We start from the raw sequence: 19187 nt of genomic DNA, 5'->3' as shown, positions 1-19187 counted from the left end.
CAGCCTGGCCAATATGGTGAAACCCTGTCTCTACTAAAAATACAAAAATTAGCCAGGTCTGGTGGCGGGCACCTGTAGTCCCAGCTACTTGAGGCTGAGGGAGAATTGCTTGAACCTGGGAGGCAGAGGTTGCAGTGAACTGAGATTGTGCCATTGCACTCCAGCCTGGGTGACAGAGTGACACTCTGTCTCAAAAAAAATATGTAAATTAAAAAAACATGGAAGGGAGTAAAAGGAACTAGCCCAGCGTTTACCTGTGGTGAGGGTAGGGGTTGGCATGGAACAAGTGGAGGGACCTTTTGCAGTATATATGTCACCACAGTGACAGTGTTACCTATTCAAGTACATATGGACCACAACTTACAATGGTTCAACTTAATGATTTTTGACTTTGTGATGGGGTAAAAGCAATACACATTCAATGTCCTCCCTGATTTATGATTAAACCAATCATACATTGAAAATATCATAAATCGACTTCCAATATGATATTTATTTTCATCGTATGATGGGTTTGTCTTGATGTGACCCCATCCTAAGTTGAAGAATATCTGTAATTAAACCAAAAGAAAACAAAAACAAATATATATTAAAGAGAAGGCTCATTCAGATAGACATAAGATTTTGCCTCCAGAGGCTGGGTTGTGTTGTTGTTGCTGTTGTTGTTGTTGAGACAGAGTCTCACTCTGTCGCCCAGGCTGGAGTGCAGTGGCACCATCTCAGCTTACTACAATCTCTGCCTCCCAGGTTCAAATGATTCTCCTGCCTCAGCCTCCTGAGTAGCTGGGACTACAGGCCCATGCCACCATGTCTGGCTAATTTTCATATTTTTAGTAGAGATAGTGTCACCACATTGGTCAGGCCGGTCTTGAACTCCTGACCTCATGATCCGCCCACCTCAGCCTCCCAAAGTGTTGGGATTACAGGCGTAAGCCACCGCACCTGGCAGAAAACTGGTGTTCTTCACAGCGTGCTCTATGATAAGCTGGGGCTTGAAGGGAAGTCAGCTGGGGGAAGAGGGTACCAGGAGGAAGAACCAGCTGACCATCTTCCCTACCTCCCTCCAGACCTACTCAGGTTTGTTCTGCGTGACAGTCAACCCCTACAGGTGGCTGCCCATCTATGGAGCCCGTGTGGCCAACATGTACAAGGGCAAGAAGCGCACAGAGATGCCACCTCACCTCTTCTCCATCTCTGACAACGCCTACCACGACATGCTTATGGGTGCGTCGGGATGGGCTCTGCTGGGGCTGGGGTGGCGGGAGACAAGCCTTCCTTTGCCATTGCTGCTCCAGACGCATTAAGACCTCGTGATACCCCATCCTAACCCTGACCCTGCACCACCAGTTGAAGTTCTTTGCTAAATGTTGAGCATCAGCTGCTGCTACCAGGTATCAGGGCTCAGTCAGTATGCTGGGCACTTGCTAGGCACCCTATCTCATTTAAGCTTCACAAAGCCATGGGATGCCAAGGTAAGTAGGTAGTAACTTGCTCAGAACTCAAGTTAATACTCTTAACCATTACCTGTATGATCTTGGTTGCATGTTATAGTGATTCCTCTATGTAATTTTTTTTTTTTTTTTTTGAGATGAAGTTTCGCTTTTGTCACCCAGGCTGGAGTGCAATGGTGCAATCTCAGCTCACTGCAACTTTCACCTCCTGAGTTCAAGCAATTCTCCTGCCTCAGCCTCTCAAATAGCTGGGATTACAGGCATGTGCCACCATGCCCAGCTAACTTTTGTATTATTAGTGGAGACAGGGTTTCATCATGTTGGCCAGGCTGGTCTGAAACTCCTGACCTCAAGTGATCCACCCACCTCAGCCTCCGAAAGTGCTGGGATTACAGGCATAAACCACCGTGTCTGGTCATGATTTTTTTTTTTAAAGACGGTGTCTCCGTTGCCCAGGCTGGAGTGCAGTGGTGCAATCTCAGCTCACTGCAGTCTAGAACTTCTGAGCTCAAGCAATCCTCCTGCCTCAGCTTCCTGAGTAGCTGGGACTATAGGCATGCGCCACTATGCCCAGCTAATGTTTTAATTTTTTTGTAGAGACAGGGTTTCACCATCTTGCCCAGGCTGGTCTTGAACTCGTGGGCTTCCCAAAATGCTGGGATTATAGGCATGAGTCATGCTGTCCAGCCCTCTGTGATTTTTGTCCTCATTTCTCTTTGTGTTGCTTAGGACTGGGTCGCTTGATGGCCACTCTAGGCTGGTAGAAAGAGTGGCTGATGAATTCCTGATCCTTTCTGCAAGGGTGTATGCTGCAGGGATGGGCACGTGGCCACAGATCCCACAGGGTCCTGGATTTTGGCCTCCAAGTGTAGCCAAGGCCACGATCTAAGGCGGGTGGAATTTGGGGAAGCGCTGACTATTTAGCTGGGGCATTGTCGAACGCCTAGTTTCTAAATGTTTCCTAATTACACCTTCCTGTTTCTTGTTTTCTTCCCCACAGATCGTGAAAATCAGTCCATGCTAATCACGTAAGTGTCTCTTCCATCTCTCAGTCTATACACATATAATTAGGTCTGTGTCTTACACATATAATTAAGCCTTTCTGGAATTAATCGGGGGACTTTGTTTGGAACTCTGCAGGCAGATGAGTGGGCTTAGCAGGGCGGGTGAGGCTGCACCTGCTAAACTGATGGGGTGGCTTCCCTGTCCCCAGGACTCCCCATCTGCCTGTCTGTCCTGGCTAGGAGGCAAAATGTGAACAGAAATGTGTACCTTTGAGGCTGGGTGTGGTGGCTCACACCTGTAATCCCAGGGTTTTGGGAGGCTGAGGCAGGAAGACCACTTGAGCCCAGGAGTTTGAGACCAGCCTGGGCAACATAGTGAGACCCTATCTCTACAAAAAATTAGCCAGGTGTGGTGGTGCACTCCTGTAGCCCCAGCTACTCAGGAGGCTGAGGTAGGAGGATTTCTTGAGCCCAGGAGGTGGAGGCTGCAGTGAGCTATGATCACACCACTGCACTCCAGCCTGAATGACAGAGTAAGATCCTATCTCAAAATTTTTTTATTTTTTTCTCCTCAGAAATAGTTTTGGTTGCATTTTTGAGATGGATTCTTGCTCTGTCACCCAGGCTAGAGTGCAGTGGTGCTATTTCGGCTCACTGCAACCACCTCCTGGGTTCAAGCAATTCTCCTGCCTCAGCCTCCCGAGTAGCTGGGATTACAAACATGCCCCACCACACCCAGCTAATTTTGGTACTTTTAGTAGAAACGGGGCTACACCATGTTGGCCAGGCTGGTCTCAAACTCCTGACCTCAGGTGATCCTCCCGCCTCGGCCTCCCAAAGTGCTGGGATTACAGGTGTGAGCCACTGCACCTGGCTAATTTTTGTATTTTTACAGGATCTCACCATGTTTGCCAGGCTGGTCTTGCTACTTTTCTCTGCAGCCAACCCCCATCTTCCTGCTTCTCTTGTTCACTCTTTTTTTCCCACCTGCAGCGGAGAATCTGGTGCTGGTAAGACTGAGAACACGAAGAAGGTCATCCAGTACTTTGCCAACATCGGAGGAACTGGCAAACAGACCACAGATAAGAAGGTAGGAGCCGACCGAGTGGGCCCAGGGTCCATTTCCCATCTTCAGGCATCTGTAACACACACAGTGGCACCTGTTCAATCTTCACAGCTTCTCACAGCTTAGGGCCATTTTACAGATGAGGAGACTGAGGCTTAGAGAGAAGTGACTTGGGTGGGATCACACAGGGAGAAGGTGGCCATAGATCATATAGATCAGGGTCTCCTCCCTCAGGACTTGTTCTGCTGCCCCAGGCCATGTCTGCCTCCGAAGGATAGATAGCAGAGCCCCTTGTACTTGGCAGAGGAGAAACGGGAAAGTTTGCCGCCTGTTAAGTGGCTTCTGCAGGCCCCAGCTGCCCCAGGGGTACAAAGAACCTAAGCTGGGCAGCCAGCTAAGGCAGCTGTACAAGGCTGACAGAGGCCAGGCATGGTGACTCATGCCTATAATCCTAGCACTTTGGGAGGCCAAGGCAGGTGGATCAGGGGATCAGGAGGTCAGGAATTCGAGACCAGCCTAGCCAACATGGTGAAACCCTGTCTCTACTAAAATACAAAAAAAAATTAGCTTGGTGTGGTGGTGCATGCCCCCAGCTACTGGGGAAGCTGAGGCAGGGGAATCACTCGAACCCAGGAAGTGGAGGTTGCAGTAAGCAGAGATCGTGCCACTGAACTCCAGCCTGGCAACAGAGGGAGATTCTGTCTCAAAACAAAAAACAAACAAACAAAAAGGCCCACAGAGGCCGGGCATACTGGGCTCATGTCTATAATCCCAGCACTCTGGGAGGCTGAGGTGGGAGGGTTGCTGGAGTCTAGGAGTTCAAGACCAACCTGGGCAACATAGGAAAACACCATGTCTACAAAAAACTAAAAATTAGCCAGGAGTGGCTACTCAGGAGGCTGAAGTGGGAGGATCACTTGAGCCCAGGAGTGGGAGGCTGCAGTAAGCCGAGATCGTGCCACTGCACTCCAGCCCGGGCGACAGAGCAAAACCCTGTCTCTAAAAAGGGAGCAGGAGAAGGCTAACAGAGCAAAGGTGGGAGATGAAGGATGTGCAGGGAGGCGTTTCAGACTTGCTCAGGGGGCTCTCTGACAACAGCAAACTGAGAAAACAGTAACTAGGGATCAAGTCCATGTGGCTGCCCATGTCCCCAGGTGCCCCTCCCAATGTTATGGAGCCACAGTGGGACAGACACTGTCAGGCAGTGGCCCTCCTCCCAGATCTCTACATGCAGCCCCTCTGGCCCTGATTTTCTGGCCACCCCAGGGCCATTCCCCTCCTGGGTTCCCAGCACATGAGCCACTGTCATTTCCAAGCCCAGTCCCTCAGCCCTGGGCTCCCAGACTGCAGCCAACTGGTCAACCGACTTTGGGTTTCTTTCTGTATCAGAGGTCTCTGGAGGATCAAATCATCCAGGCAAACCCCGTGCTGGAGGCTTTTGGAAATGCCAAGACCACCAGGAACAACAACTCCTCTCGCTTCGTAAGTGTGGGCAGCCACATGAGAGGCCCCCTGGGTGGAAGGACAGGTGTCACGAACCCACCCCAGGTAAAGAAATTGAGGCTGTTTTAAATTAAGGTGAAGGAGGCGGGGCAAGTGAAGACATCCCTTTCCCAGAGACATTTAAGGCATAGCAATCAGAATTAAATTGGCAATGAGGAAAAACTAACTCAAAAGATAAATAACCCCTCGTGGAATTCAGCTCAAGGTCTGAAGACTCCTACTAGCTGGTCCAATGAGCCTCAACACCGAGAACTACACGTTGCAAATTTAACCGGTCATTTTGTATCAAAAGATTAATTTGGGCCAGGCGCAGTGGCTCATGCCGGTAATCCAGTGCTTTAGGAAGCCAAGGTGGATGGATCACGAGGTCAGGAATTCGAGACCAGACTGGCCAACATGGCAAAACGCCACCTCTACTAAAAATACAAAAAAATTAGTCAGGTGTGGAGGCAGGTGCCTGTAATCCCAGCTAATTGAGAGGCTGTGGCAGAATTGCTTGAACCTGGGAGGTGGTGGTTGCAGTGAGCCAAGACTGCGCCACTGCACTGCATTCCAGCCTGGGCAACAGAGCGAGACTCTATCTCAAAAAAAAAAAAAAATCAATTATAAGGCACCTAGAGTTTTTGAATTGTATGAATACATTCTCTGGATTCTGCAGAGACCAAGACAGGGTTAACCGTTTTTTTTCTATAGTAGGTTTTGATTCTTTTTTCCCCTCAGAAGTTGGTTTTCTTTGATGTACCCAAGTCAAGTCTTAACATTTCTCAATAAAGAAAAAAAATCTCACCAGGCGCAGTGGCTCACGCCTGTAATCCCAGCACTTTGGGAGGCCAAGGCGGGTGGATCATGAGGTCTATAGATCGAGACCATCCTGGTCAACACGGTGAAACCCCGTCTCTACTAAAAATACAAAAAATTAGCTGGGCATGGTGGCACGTGCCTGTAATCCCTGCTACTCAGGAGGCTGAGGTAGGAGAATTGCCTGAACCCAGGAGGCAGAGGTTGCAGTGAGCCGAGATTGTGCCACTGCACTCCAGCCTGGCGCCTGGCAACAGAGTGAGACTCTGTCTCAAAAAAAAAAAAAAAAAGAAAGAAAAAGAAAAAAAATCTCCATTAGCATAAAAGAAGGAGGCCGAGCGCAGTGGCACATGCCTGTAACCCCAGCACTTTGGGAAGCCAAGGCAGGAGGATCTCTTGAGCCCAGGAGTTCAAGACCAGCCTCGGCAATATAGTGAGACCACCCCCTATCTCTTCAAAAAATAAAAATTACCCGGGCATGGCCATGCATGCCTGTAGTCCCAGCTACTTCGGAGGCTAAGGTGGGAGGATTAACTGAGCCTGGGAAGTCAAGTCTGCAGTGATCAGAGATTGTGCCACTGCACTCCAGCCTGGGCAACAAAGCAAGATCCTGTCCCAGGGGGAGGAGGGGTGGGAAGCATCTAATCAGCAAACAGAACCCTCTTTAGTATTAATATTTAAGTCAAGTGGCTTTGATGCAGAGCCTTGGCAAGTCACGGTGGAGGGACTGGGAGGTCACCTAGGGAGGCAGAGATTGACAGCAGTGGGAAGCTGTGACCTCTTCTAGGCTGGAGGAATGTAAGAGAAGTGCTATCCTACGTTACTGGTGAGTTCTTAAACCAGTGCAGCTGTCTGGCGGGAGCTGGAGTCATAGAGGCAGCCAGCACCACCTGAGATACCAACCAGGGAGGAGCAATACCCTAGCCTCATCTCTTTGACTCCCAGACCTCCTCTGGGGCCTCCCATTGGTGGAGCCTAGCAAGCTTGCAGGAAGCCTGGTAAAACAGAGCTGGTGGAGGTGAGGGGAGGAACAGAGGTGAGCATAGACAGGCCCAGGAGCAGCCAAGGTAGAGACAGAGAAGAGTCCTTTTTCCAGGAGCATTTATTGGTGGCTCTACCATGCAAGCCAGAGAGAGGAATGACACAGAAGTCTCCAGATAAAGAGGTGTGGTGGGTGTTCCAAATTTGCATGGTGCCTGGATTCTACATAGAATTCCAAAGGGTACCAGCCCTCCTGCTGGCACTTCTCTCCCCGACAAATGCCCCAAACCACAGACCCTAGATTTAGCTCTGAGACCTGTTCATGTGTTTCTCTGCCTATCTTCGTGGGAAATCCGCCACTCCAATACAGCCCAGTTACATCCCCGCAGCCCCCGATCCATCGGCCAACTCTGGGCCACTTACACTCTAAAGCTGTGGATGACCTCTCTCCTGATCCCTCCCCTCTCCTCTCTGCTCAGGGCAAGTTCATCCGAATCCACTTCGGAACCACAGGAAAACTGGCTGGAGCTGACATCGAGAGCTGTAAGTCAAGCCCTCTTAGAGTGTTTCTCTGGGCAGCCACATAATCTGTGAGGCCCAGTGCAAAATGAAAATGAGGGGCTCATGTTAAAACATATTAAGAATTTCAGGCCAGGCAAAGTGGCTTATGCCTGTAATCCCAGCACTTTGGGAGGCTGAGGCAGGAGGGTTGCTGGAGCCTAGGAATTTGAGACCAGCTTGGGCAACATAGTAAGATCCCAAAAAAAGTGAAAAATTAGCTTGGCATGGCGGTACATGTCTGTAGTCCCAGCTACTCAGTAGGCTAAGGCAAGAGGATCACCAGGAGTTAGAGATTGCAGTGAGCTATAATCACACCACTGCACTCCAGCTTGGGCCAAACAGCAAGACATTCTCTCTAAAAATAATAATAGGCCAGGCACAGTGGCTCACGTTTGTAATCCCAGCACTTTGGGAGGCCAACGTGGGCGGATCACAAGGTCAAGAGATTGAGACCATCTGGGCCAACATGGTGAAACCCTGTCTCTACTAAAAATACAAAAATTAGCTGGGTGTGGTGGCACATGCCTGTAGTCCCAGCTACTCGGGAGGCTGAGGCAGGAGAACTGCTTGAACCCAAGAAGTGGAGGTTGCAGTAAGCCAAGATTGTGCCACTAGACTCCAGTCTGGTAACACAGGGAGAATCCATCTCAAAAATAAATAAATAAATAAATAATAATAAAGGAATTTCGAAACAGTAACAAAGAAGCATTAAACCAAGTGGGAGGTCCTTCTGATTGCAGTCTGATGGTGCCCAGGAGTCTGGCCTCATTTCCAGGCCTCCCTCAGTGGCACTCAGGTCCCTGGAGGCTGTGTCTGGAAGAGCAAAGGGTGGGGCTCACCACTGGTGACTGTTCTAGGCTTTATGGAGAGGGGATTCCTGCTTTGTACGCAGCCCTGAACTCCAGGGAAACAGCTGTGTACTCACCAGCATCTTCACTTCTTTTTCAGATCTCTTAGAGAAGTCTCGTGTCATCTCACAGCAAGCAGCCGAGAGAAGCTACCACATCTTCTACCAGATTCTCTCAAACAAGAAGCCTGAACTTGTTGGTAAAGACTTTTATGTCTTTCCACCTGCCCCTGACCTTGCTTTCCTCCTTTTCTATAAGGAAAGAATTCCCATGTGCAAGGGGACTTGTGTCTCTCCTGGGGTTCTCTGATAATCCTTTCAGTTTAAAGTGATGTGAATGGGGCCAGAACAGCATTTTGAAATTGGGAGACTTCATTTAAAAATGCAATTTTCAGCCTAGTGCAGTGGCTCATGTCTGTAATCCCAGCACTTTGAGAGGTGAAGGCAGGAGGATTACTTGAGCCCAGGAGTTTGAGACCAGCCTGGGCAACACAGCAAGACCTTGTCTCTACAAAAAAATTAAAAATGGCTGGGCACAATGACTCACACCTGTAATCCCAGCACTTTGGGAGGCTGAGGCAGACAGATCACCTGAGGTTAGGAGTTTGAAATCAGCCTGGCCAACATGGCAAAACCCTGTCTCTACTAAAATTACAAAAATTAGCTAGGTGTGGTGATGGGTACCTGTAATCCCAGCTACTCGGGAGACCGAGGCACGAGAATCGCTTGAACCCAGGAGGCAGAGGTTGCAGTGGGCCAAGATTGTGCCAACGCACTCCAGCCTGGGTGACAGAGCGAGACTCCATCTCAAAAAAAAATTAAAAATAAGCAAATAAAAATTAGCCAGGCGTGGTGGTGCCTGTGGTCTCAGCTACTCAGGAGGCCGAGGCAGGCAGATCACTTAGGCCCAGGAGTTTGAGGCTGCATGAGCTATGATTGTTCCACTGCACTCCAGCCTGGGCAACAGAGCCAGACCATATCGAAAGAAAGGAAGAAAGAGAGAAAGAGAGAGAGAGGGAGGGAGGGAGGGAAGGAAGATAGGTTAGAGATGGTAGAAAAGAAAGCCACATGTCACCAAGGGTTAACCTGCTTTGCTGCTCTTGGCAGAGAGTTTGCTGCTGGTCCCCAACCCTAAAGAATACCACTGGGTGAGCCAAGGCGTCACCACAGTGGACAACATGGACGACAAGGAGGAGCTGCAGATCACAGACGTGAGTGGGCAGGCAGAGCTGGCAAAGGATGGGGAGAAGTCTTTGGGCCCTGCACGCACAGCCACTAGAACTGGGGTGGCGGTGGGAACAGGAGCCCACTTAGAACTGCCAGACAGCCACCCAAATCTTCCTTTGAGATGTCTGAGATTGCAGTCAGTGTTTTATCCCAAGCCTGTTGTAGCAAGCAGGGTTTCTCTTTGCAGAGTTGAACTAGAATTCCATGGGGACTTAAGGGGCCATCAACCCCAAGCAACTTTTCCTCCTCTGCAGCCCAGCTAGAAGTGATTCTGTCATTCTCCCAGTCCCCACCACACTCTGTCTCCTCTTATGACACGAAACACTCATGACTCCTGTTAGGATTATTTGTGTACTAGGTCCTCTCTCCTCTTTGACAACAGAACCGATTCCTGATTTATCTTTGCCTTCCCCTCACTTAGTACCTAGCATGAAGCCTTAACAATAATAATAGTGCCAGGCACAGTGGCTCACACCTATAATCCCAGCACTTTGGAAGGCTGAGGCAGGAGGATTGCTTGAGTCCAGGAGTTTGAGACCAGCCTGGGCAACATAGTAAGATCCAGTCTCTACAAAAAAAAATTTTTTAATTTAAAAATTAGCCGGGTGTGGTGGCATGCACCTATTATGATAACCAGCAACTTGGGAAGCTACAGTGGGAGGATCACTTGAGCCCAGGAGTTCTAGGCTGCAGTGAGCCATGATTGTGCCACCGCACTCTAGCCTGGGAAACAAACCCTACCTCAAAAAATAAAATAAAATAACTGGTTGGGCATGGTGGCTTACACCTGTAATCCCAGCACTTTGAGGCAGGTGAATCACTTGAGGTTAAGAGTTCAAGACCAGCCTGACCAACATGGTGAAACCCCATCTCTACTAAAAATACAAAAAATTAGCCAGGCATGGTGTCGTATGCCTGTAATCTCAACTACTTGGGAGGCTGAGGAAGGAGAATCACTTGAACCCAGGAGGTGGAGGTTGCAGTGAGCAGAGATTATGCCACTGCACTCCGGCCTGGGCAACAGAGGGAGAACTCCATCAGTAAATAAATAAATAAGCCAGGTGTGGTGGCATGCACCTCTTATCCCTGCTACTCAGGAGGCTAAAGTAGAAGGATCACTTGAGCCCAGGAGTTCTATGCTGCAATGAGCCATGATCATGCCACTGCACTCTACCCTGGGCAAAAAAGTAAGACTCTATCTCAAAAAAATAACAATAACGATACCTCCCTTTATTGAGCACTTACTATGTGCCAAGCCCTGGACTAAACATTGTCACATCATTCTGATCTACCATTAACATCACCATTTACCAGATGGTGAAACAGAAGCCAGAGAGGTTACTGCAATAAAGAAAATGACTTATTGCAGAACATCTGATCTGGGCTCCTTGGAGGAAAACAGAACCCTCCCTGTTCAGGATGCGTCCAACTCCAGGGTCCATGCCCTGCCACAGTGGCCCTTTGGCAGGGCCCCACCATGGAAGTCCCATGGCCTGCACTATGTGGAATGAGAAGCCAGGAGTCATGTGGCTTTGTCTCTCTGTTGCTTTGCAGGAAGCCTTTGATGTGCTGGGCTTCAGCACCGAGGAGAAGATGTCCGTGTATAAGTTGACAGGAGGTATCATGCACTTCGGGAATATGAAGTTCAAGCAGAAGCCCAGAGAGGAGCAAGCTGAAGTGGACACCACTGAGGGTGGGTGCTGGGCTGGGGCTGCTCAGGGACAAGGTGGACAGTGGAGGGGAGTTCCCTGCTTTCTAGGGCTTTGTGGCCATTTCAGAGACATGCCAGCTCTATGTGGCTGCAAGCCATGCACGTTCAGACATTGATATTTTCAGAAAAGCACAATTGAGAGTCAAGACGTGATTTTGTTTTGTTGTCGTTGTTTTAATTTGTATTTATTTTTTGAGACAGGGTCTCACTTTGTTGCCTAGGCAGGAGCACAGCGGTGCAGTCATGCAATTGTGGCTCACTGTAGCCTCAACCTTGTGGGCTCAAATGATCCTCCTGCCTCAGCCTCCTCAGTAGCTGGGACTATAGGTGCACATAACCATGCCTGGATAATTTTTCAATTTTTTGTAGAAATGGGGTCTTGCTATGTTGCCCAGGCTGATCTCAAACTCCTGGCCTCAAGTGATCCTCCCACCTTAACCTCCCAAAGTGCTGGAATCACAGGCATGACCCACCATGCCCAGCTGCCATTTGACCTTGAGCAAGTGTAGAAACTACCACATCTTTGTTTTCTCATTGGCAAAATGGGATCTCCTCCACCCTCCCTTTCACCCCCTCTCTGAACCACAACAGATGTTGCCAGGTTTCTCCTGGGCATGGCTACATATTTCTTGCACTCACCTGCTTTTTCCATCCCTACTCAGTGGCTGACAAAGTCGCCCATCTCATGGGTCTCAACTCTGGTGAACTGCAGAAGGGCATCACCAGGCCCCGAGTCAAAGTAGGCAATGAGTTTGTGCAAAAAGGCCAGAACATGGAACAGTGCCAAAACTCCATTGGGGCTCTGGGCAAGGCCGTCTACGACAAGATGTTCAAGTGGCTGGTGGCCAGGATTAACAAGACCTTGGACACCAAGATGCAGAGGCAGTTCTTCATCGGCGTGCTAGACATTGCCGGCTTCGAGATCTTTGAGGTGTGTGCCCAGCCTTGTGCTTGTTATTTTTTGCCTTGGGGTGGCTGTCCTCCTTATAGAAGCTACTTATAGAAGCCATGGTTCTCTTGTTTCTCACCTTGTACCTGGGGCAGACTAATCTCAGTTTGCCACTGGATCTCTGACTTTTGGACTCCAGAAATTTCCAGCTTGATTTGTATGGTGCCAATTCATAAAGACTGGTGTGAATTTTAAGGATGGGATGAGTGGTATGCTGAAGCCAGTCTGTACTGGCTAACAAGAGCTGATTGTGAAATTTTCAGGAATTTTGTGAGCCAGTTGACATCATGTTGATAGTCTGAAATTAGCCATGGCTTGAATATATATACCATGGACATTGGCAAACATTACAAATCAGGGGTTTGGTTTTAAGAGCTGATTTATCAGCTCACCACTTGAAAAAATAAAAAAGTGGCCAGGTGTAGTGACTCACACCTATAATCCCAGCACTTTGGGAGGCCAAGGTGGGTGGATCAGCTGAGGTCAGGAGTTTGAGACCAGCCTGACCAACAAGGAGAAACCCTGTCTCTACTAAAAATACAAAACCAGCCAGGCATGGTGGCACATGCCTGTAATCCTAGCTACTCAGGAGGCTGAGGCAGGAGAATTCCTTGAGCCTGGAAGGTGTAGGTTGTGGTAAGCTGAAATCACGCATTACACTCCAGCCTGTGTGACAAGAGTGAAACTCTGTCTCAAAAAAAAAAGAAAAAAAAGCTTGTAAACCCCCTGTATTAGTTCATTTTCAAACTGCTATAAAGAACTACCTGAGACTGGTTAGTTTATAAAGAAAAGAGGCTTAACTCACAGTTCTACATGGCTAGGGAGGCCTCAGAAAAGTTACAATCATGGTGAAAGGCAAAGGGGAAGCAGGCACATCTTACATGGTGGCAGGAGAGAGAGAGCAAGAGGGGAAGTGCCAAACACTTTTAAACCATCAGATCTCGTGAGAACTCCCTCGCTATCACGAGAACAGCATGAGGGAAATTCGAACCTCTGATCCAATGTGGGGATTACAATTCAAGATGAGATTTGGGTGGGGACATAGAGCCCAACCATATCACCCCTCAAACTCCTTCGCCTTACAGATGAGGAGGAGAAAAACTAGAGAAAGAGAAAAACTGCTCTCAGGCATATAGGATCAGATCTATACAGCATTTCAAGTGATTTCCATCCCTTAAAAGAATATGGTTCTTTCTACAATGATTTCTATTCAGGGTGGGTGCCGTGGCTCACGCCTGTAATCTCAGCACTTTGGGAGGCAGAGGTGGGAGGATCACTTGAGCCCAGGAGTATGAGACCAGCTGAGCAAGAGAATGAGACCTCATCTCTTCTATTTTTTTTTTTTTTGAGACAGAGTTTTACTCTTTTTGCCCAGGCTGGAGTGCAATGGTGCAATCTCAGCCCACTGCATCCTTCACCTCCTGGGTTCAAGTGATTCTCCTGCCTTGGCCTCTTGAGTAGCTGGGATTACAGGTGTGTGCCATCATGCCCGGCTAATTTTGTATTTTTAGTAGAGACAGGTTTTACCAGGATAGCTGGACTGGAGACCTCATCTCTTAAAAAAAAAAAAAAAGCTGAAGTCTGTCTGTTTGGATTTTGGGTCTGAGCATCATACTGTGTGGCCCAAGGCATGTGTTAAACCACTCTGTGCCTCTGCAGGGGAGGGAACAGAGAGCTGCTTCTCACAGGGTGCTGAACGGTCAGTGTTAGGCACTTAGGGCAGTGCCTGACACTAGTGGGCCCTCTGCAAAGTTTTGCTTTGCTTGTGGTCTCTTCATTCAATCCTGGCTCTCTGCCTGTGCTGATGCCCCTCCTTCTGCCCTCCTGACGTCACAGTTCAACAGCTTTGAGCAGCTATGCATAAACTTCACGAACGAGAAGCTGCAGCAGTTCTTCAACCACCACATGTTCGTGCTGGAGCAGGAGGAATACAAGAGGGAAGGCATCGAGTGGGTCTTCATCGACTTTGGCCTTGACCTGCAGGCCTGCATTGACCTCCTGGAAAAGGTGACCTGCTTCTCAAAGGAGGGGCTTGGAAAGAGGCCAGGGCCAAGGGATGTCACTAGGGCATGCAGAAAGGTGGCATCTGGCTTCAGGGAAGTCAGTGACACCACTGATGACCTTCATTGGTATTACCTCTAGCTCCCCATCTGCAAAATGGGTACTGTAGTGACTGCAATGACTACTGTTCATTGGGCTGTTATATGCCCACATTCATTGGATCATCATAACCTACTGTATATGGGGGAAGAGATACTTTTATTATACCCATTTCACAGATGGGAACAGTGAGGCACAGAGAAGGGAACTTGCTTGTCCAAGGTCCCACAACCTGTGAGCAGCAGAGTCAGGCTTTGACCCAGGCAATATAATAGTTTTGCCTATAACCACATCCACATGGAAGGTTTTAGCAAATGGTCTCTCAAGAATGTGTGTTGTGGCCGGGCACAGTGGCTCACACCTGTAATCCCAGCACTTTGGGATGCTGAGGCGGGTGGGCCTGAGGTCAGGAATTTTGAGACCAGCCTGGCCAACATGGTGAAACCTTGTGTCTAATACAAAAATTAGCTGGGTGTGATGGCGGGTGCCTGTAATCTCAGCTACTCAGGTGGCTGAGGCAGGAGAATCACTTGAACTTGGGAAGCAGAGGTTGCAGTGAGCCAAGATCACACCACTGCACTCCAGCCTGGGCAACAGAGTGAGACTCTGTCTCAAAATAAAATAAATTAAATTTAAAAAGCAGAGAGCACAGGTGGCATTGACTTCCCCATTTTTCAGAAGGCCAAGCTTGCCAGGGGCCGTTGTTGAGGTGAGATTAGCATTTGAGGAACTATCTGGCCCCTTCAGATCTCAGTCTTCCCTTCCGTTGCACTTAATGAATTCCAGCCTCCTTCAAGTACTAATGGCCATGGTGTTTGATGACAAGTCCACAGAGCACCAGGCACTGTTCCCATATGTCACTGTGCAAAGTCCTGCTTCCTGGATGGCCACATGGGTGTCTGGTGCATCTCTACACTGGCCCCAGGTTCAGTGCCAGTGTGGTCTCTTTTGGGTCCTGCCACCTCCTCTAACATCATCCTGTCCTCTTCCCTCCCAGCCCATGGGCATCTTCTCCATCTTGGAGGAACAGTGCGTCTTCCCCAAAGCCACCGATGCCACGTTCAAGGCAGCCCTGTACGACAACCACCTGGGCAAGTCCAGCAACTTCCTGAAGCCCAAGGGAGGCAAGGGCAAGGGGCCTGAGGCCCACTTCGAGCTCGTTCACTATGCAGGCACTGTGAGTACTGGCCTCAGGGTCCCTCTGTGTTTTGGGTCCCTCTGTGTTTTGGGTCCCAGCTGGCTGCCGTCACTGCCACTATTGTAGGTGCATGCTGACACACCCCTCCAGAGATGTCCCGCTTCCACCAGCACAACCATGGTATAACAGGTTAATCAGCTAATTGAAATGAGCTCCGCTCACACCTCCTCATCACTTCTCCAAGGGAGATACCCATTAGGAAGCAGCCATCAGACCCATCCAGGCTACACCCTGCCCAGGCCCATCAGACCCGCCTGGGTCCACCATCTATAGCCCTTGGTTTGACAGCTGAACCTCAGTCTTGGCCAGAAACGACAACGCTTGCAAAAAGAACAACAAAAGAATTCCACGAGTCTATTAATGACTCCCAACTGATAACTTGGCTCTCTGACAGCTCGTAGCCACCAAACCAACAAGGTGACATTTATAGAGTGACTTTTTCACTCAAAACAAACTTAGTCCTTGGGAAGTGGGGAAATTAAGTGTAGCCAGGACTCAGGTTGCATTTGCGTAATTAATAGGGGAGGTGATGTTCATCTTGCCAGCTTATGAGAATGCATTTGGTTTCCCTGGGATTTTATTATCGCTGTAAGTGCCACTGCTCCTGTTACCAACAGAGGTTGCTGAGCCTCTGTGGGCTTGACTGCAACCAAACTGCAGCCTTAAGACAGAGCTGTCAGGAAAGTCATGATGCCACTGGGCATCAGGGCCAAGGTTTTATGATACCATCAACCGTAACCATAATGCCAATTGCTTGTAAAATGGATTGGGCCGATACTTGGAGCAAACAGAGGCTTGGGACCAAATTGCAGCTCTCCATCCCCCCTTCCCACACTGAACTGAGAAGAGTTCCTTATTTATAGCAATGGAATATTCGAAGTCAAGTGGGACCTATGCATTTCCAAGAAGGCCCTAAAATAATGCACGGAGATGACAAATGTCTTTGTGCTACACAGAAGATGGCAAGCCCAGAAGTTCTGGCTTCTCATCTACTTTCCTCACTTCTCTGTGCTCAATGGAAGGACCTGAAAGACTCCTTCCTCCTTACCCTGGCAATGGGGACCATGTGGCAAGATGGGAAGCAGAAATTAGTAGATGTCCAGTTACCTGGATATATGGAGCCCTCAGTGCTGGATAGATGGAGTCCCCTTTCCACCGGCCAATGACCCTACAGTGATGTAAGACAGTGTGCATGCTCCCCTAGCAAAGAGAGAACCTACAGTGTTTTAAGAGGGACTGCATGCTTTGCAGTAAAGAGACTTCTTCATGTAGCTCAGGATTCTACAGCCATAGTCAGTCACTGACAGCAAAACCACTGGGCAGAAGATGACCCAGGGGTCAGGGAGGCACAGTGTGGCTGGCAGAGCAAGCTGCGTAAGAGAAGGTTACACAGCCCAGGAGAGAGTAGCAGAGGAGTCTAGTGCAAAGCTCAGAGTTGGTGTATCCTACGTGGGCAAATTGCAAATACCCAAGAAAACAGATGATAGAGCCTCCAACTCAGATTGAGCTTAAGGAGCATCCCAGGACACCAGGCAAGTCAGCAGGACAAGAACTGGAGCCCCAAGAAATGGGGCTGAAAGTTGGTCCTGGGAGCTAAGAATAGGGCAGAGCTGTAGGAGGGGCTCTAGCTGTAGCACCTGAAAGGGAAAGGCTGGACCTCAAAGTTACTCACTGGCGTCTGCCCTCTCCAGGTGGGGTATAACATAACAGGCTGGCTGGAGAAGAACAAAGACCCCCTGAATGAAACAGTGGTGGGTTTGTTCCAGAAATCAACTGTGGCAATCCTGGCCCTTCTCTTCAAAGAAGAGGAGGCTCCAGGTAGGGCTGACCCCTTGCTGTATCCAGTCTTCCTGTGCTGATGCCCTTTAGTGGCCAAAATGGAAAGAAGGAACAAAAATTCTTTTATTCAACTCTTGTGGAGTGAATGAATGAAAAGTGGCTTGAGATAGGCATGAAAATGAGGCACACAGATACAACCTGGGAGCCTCCAGTAACTGAACTAATTGCTAGGCACATCTCACCTCTAGGTGGATGGATACTGCTTTGGAAAAGTTGACACCCAGATGTTCTGTGTTCCTTTTCTGTTTCCCTCTCTCTTGTCTGATGCAAATACCAAGCTCAGTCCTGCCTCCCATCCACTAGAGGTCATGTGGCTCCTAGGGGAATGCCCTGGTGCCTGCTGCCCCATAGGGTTGCCAATTAGTGGGGCCGGAAACGCCAGTCTCCTTGGTCTCACCACCAATGTGCACATTCTCCCATGGTCTGTGGGTGCTTCTTCCTCCCCAGACAATGGGAGCAGTATGTCACCTTGCACCAGAAATCGCAAAAGCCTGCAGCCTCTCCAAGGAGCACAGCAGCTCTTTTGATAATTATGCTGTAGCCAGCCCATTTGACCACTCCTTTTCTTCATGTTAGGATCCCCCTTATTCATCCCCAAGATAAGCCTTTTTAAATCTACAGAATGCGTGTGCTTTGGTGCAGAGCACTTAATGAGGCTGCCTTTCTCATACCGAGTACTGACATGAAACATGCTTGTCCCTTCCTCAGCTGGAGGTAAGAAACAGAAGAGAGGCTCCTCCTTCATGACAGTCTCCAACTTCTACAGGGTGAGTAGGGGCGGCACCGAGGCCACCTTGGGTCTGGTGCCCCCAACCCTTCCTTTCAACGTTGGGTGGTCTGGCTGCTGCTTCATGGCCAGGGGTAGGATGATTTCATTTCTCTGTCTATGATTGCCTCTTTACCTGGAGGGGTCTGTTTCCTTCTGAAGAGGCCACAGAATAACAGGACCATTGGGCAGAAGAGACCCTTAGCGAAGGTCCAGTCCAACTATATCATTCTTGGATTTAAGTCCGGAGGGTAAGGGAATTTGTGCAGTGTTACCACTTGAGATAGCAATGTCCAAGATCTTGTGTCCTAGAGTTGGCTGGCAGGTCTTGGGCTGGCCACAACTTCCATGAAGTTTGGGCGTTACCTTCCAAAGTGCAGTCTACAAGGAGATGTTGCACAAAGAAAGGTGTCAACACTTTTCAAGAATCAGGCTGTCCCAAGGCAGAGGGGTCTACCTTATTGGAGATATCCAAGCAGAGGAGGAGAGACCATCCATTAGGGAAGTTAACAGTGGACAAGAGTTTGTCCACACAGACCCTACGGTTCCTCCTAGTACTAAGATTCTACAGTGAACCAGCTCTGAATCCAGAGGGGCCCTGCTTCTTGGACCTTGAGAGAAGTGCTGCCCAATGGCACTTTCTGCAATGATGAAACGTTCTCTTCTGCACTGTCCAATATGGTAGCCGCTAACCACATGTGGCTGAGTTTTAATTCTGTTTTAAGTGACTAAACTCTAAATAAATATCTCTCCTGGGTATAGGTATCCTGAACATCAATGCAAAGTTTCACTCACTCGTTCTTTGTCCTCCAACCCCAGGAGCAGCTGAACAAGCTGATGACCACCCTCCATAGCACTGCACCCCATTTTGTCCGCTGTATTGTGCCTAATGAGTTTAAGCAGTCGGGTATGTTGTGGGGTCACGGCTCCCTGCTGCAAGTCCTGAGGGTCTGCAAAGTTAGTGTTCATTCTGAATTAGGTCCACCTTTCATTACCAGGGCTGATGGGGGCAAAACAAGCCTCTGAGAGAAACTCCAATAATGGTTTCTAGCCGTATCATATTCTAGCTGCTTTATAAAGCAAAATGGTGCCCAATCAGCCAGAAATAAGGGGAGCTTTTGGGCATTGGCCAAATGGTGGGGGACCTGGGCCTCTGGGACAGTGACAAGAGATGACTGGGGATGAC

At 49.1% G+C, this 19187-nt stretch overlaps 1 protein-coding gene across 2 annotated transcripts in view; it reads left to right on the top strand.

Annotated features, from left to right (window-relative positions):
* The window catches only part of LOC105719403 (myosin-16), an 81562-nt gene that overhangs the window by 9157 nt on the left and 53218 nt on the right, over positions 1-19187 (top strand). The window contains exons 3-16 of one of the 2 annotated variants that reach the window (XM_064376352.1): positions 1068-1224; positions 2452-2479; positions 3449-3545; positions 4911-5003; positions 7283-7346; positions 8313-8411; positions 9319-9426; positions 10997-11131; positions 11812-12080; positions 13935-14105; positions 15196-15375; positions 17088-17214; positions 17944-18002; positions 18821-18908. In XM_064376352.1, coding sequence (XP_064232422.1) covers positions 1068-1224; positions 2452-2479; positions 3449-3545; positions 4911-5003; positions 7283-7346; positions 8313-8411; positions 9319-9426; positions 10997-11131; positions 11812-12080; positions 13935-14105; positions 15196-15375; positions 17088-17214; positions 17944-18002; positions 18821-18908 — 1675 coding nt within the window. Of the gene's footprint in view, positions 1-1067; positions 1225-2451; positions 2480-3448; positions 3546-4910; positions 5004-7282; positions 7347-8312; positions 8412-9318; positions 9427-10992; positions 11132-11811; positions 12081-13934; positions 14106-15195; positions 15376-17087; positions 17215-17943; positions 18003-18820; positions 18909-19187 lie in introns of both variants that reach the window. The other variant, XM_064376353.1, reaches the window with a different exon arrangement.

This window comes from Aotus nancymaae, unplaced genomic scaffold (assembly GCF_030222135.1).
Source record: "Aotus nancymaae isolate 86718 unplaced genomic scaffold, 86718_ANA_hifiasm-v0.15.2.pri h1tg000015l_0, whole genome shotgun sequence".
Taxonomy (NCBI): domain Eukaryota; kingdom Metazoa; phylum Chordata; class Mammalia; order Primates; family Aotidae; genus Aotus; species Aotus nancymaae.
The sequence above is the reverse complement of the archived record's forward strand: the minus strand, read 5'-3'. Positions and strand labels throughout refer to the sequence as shown.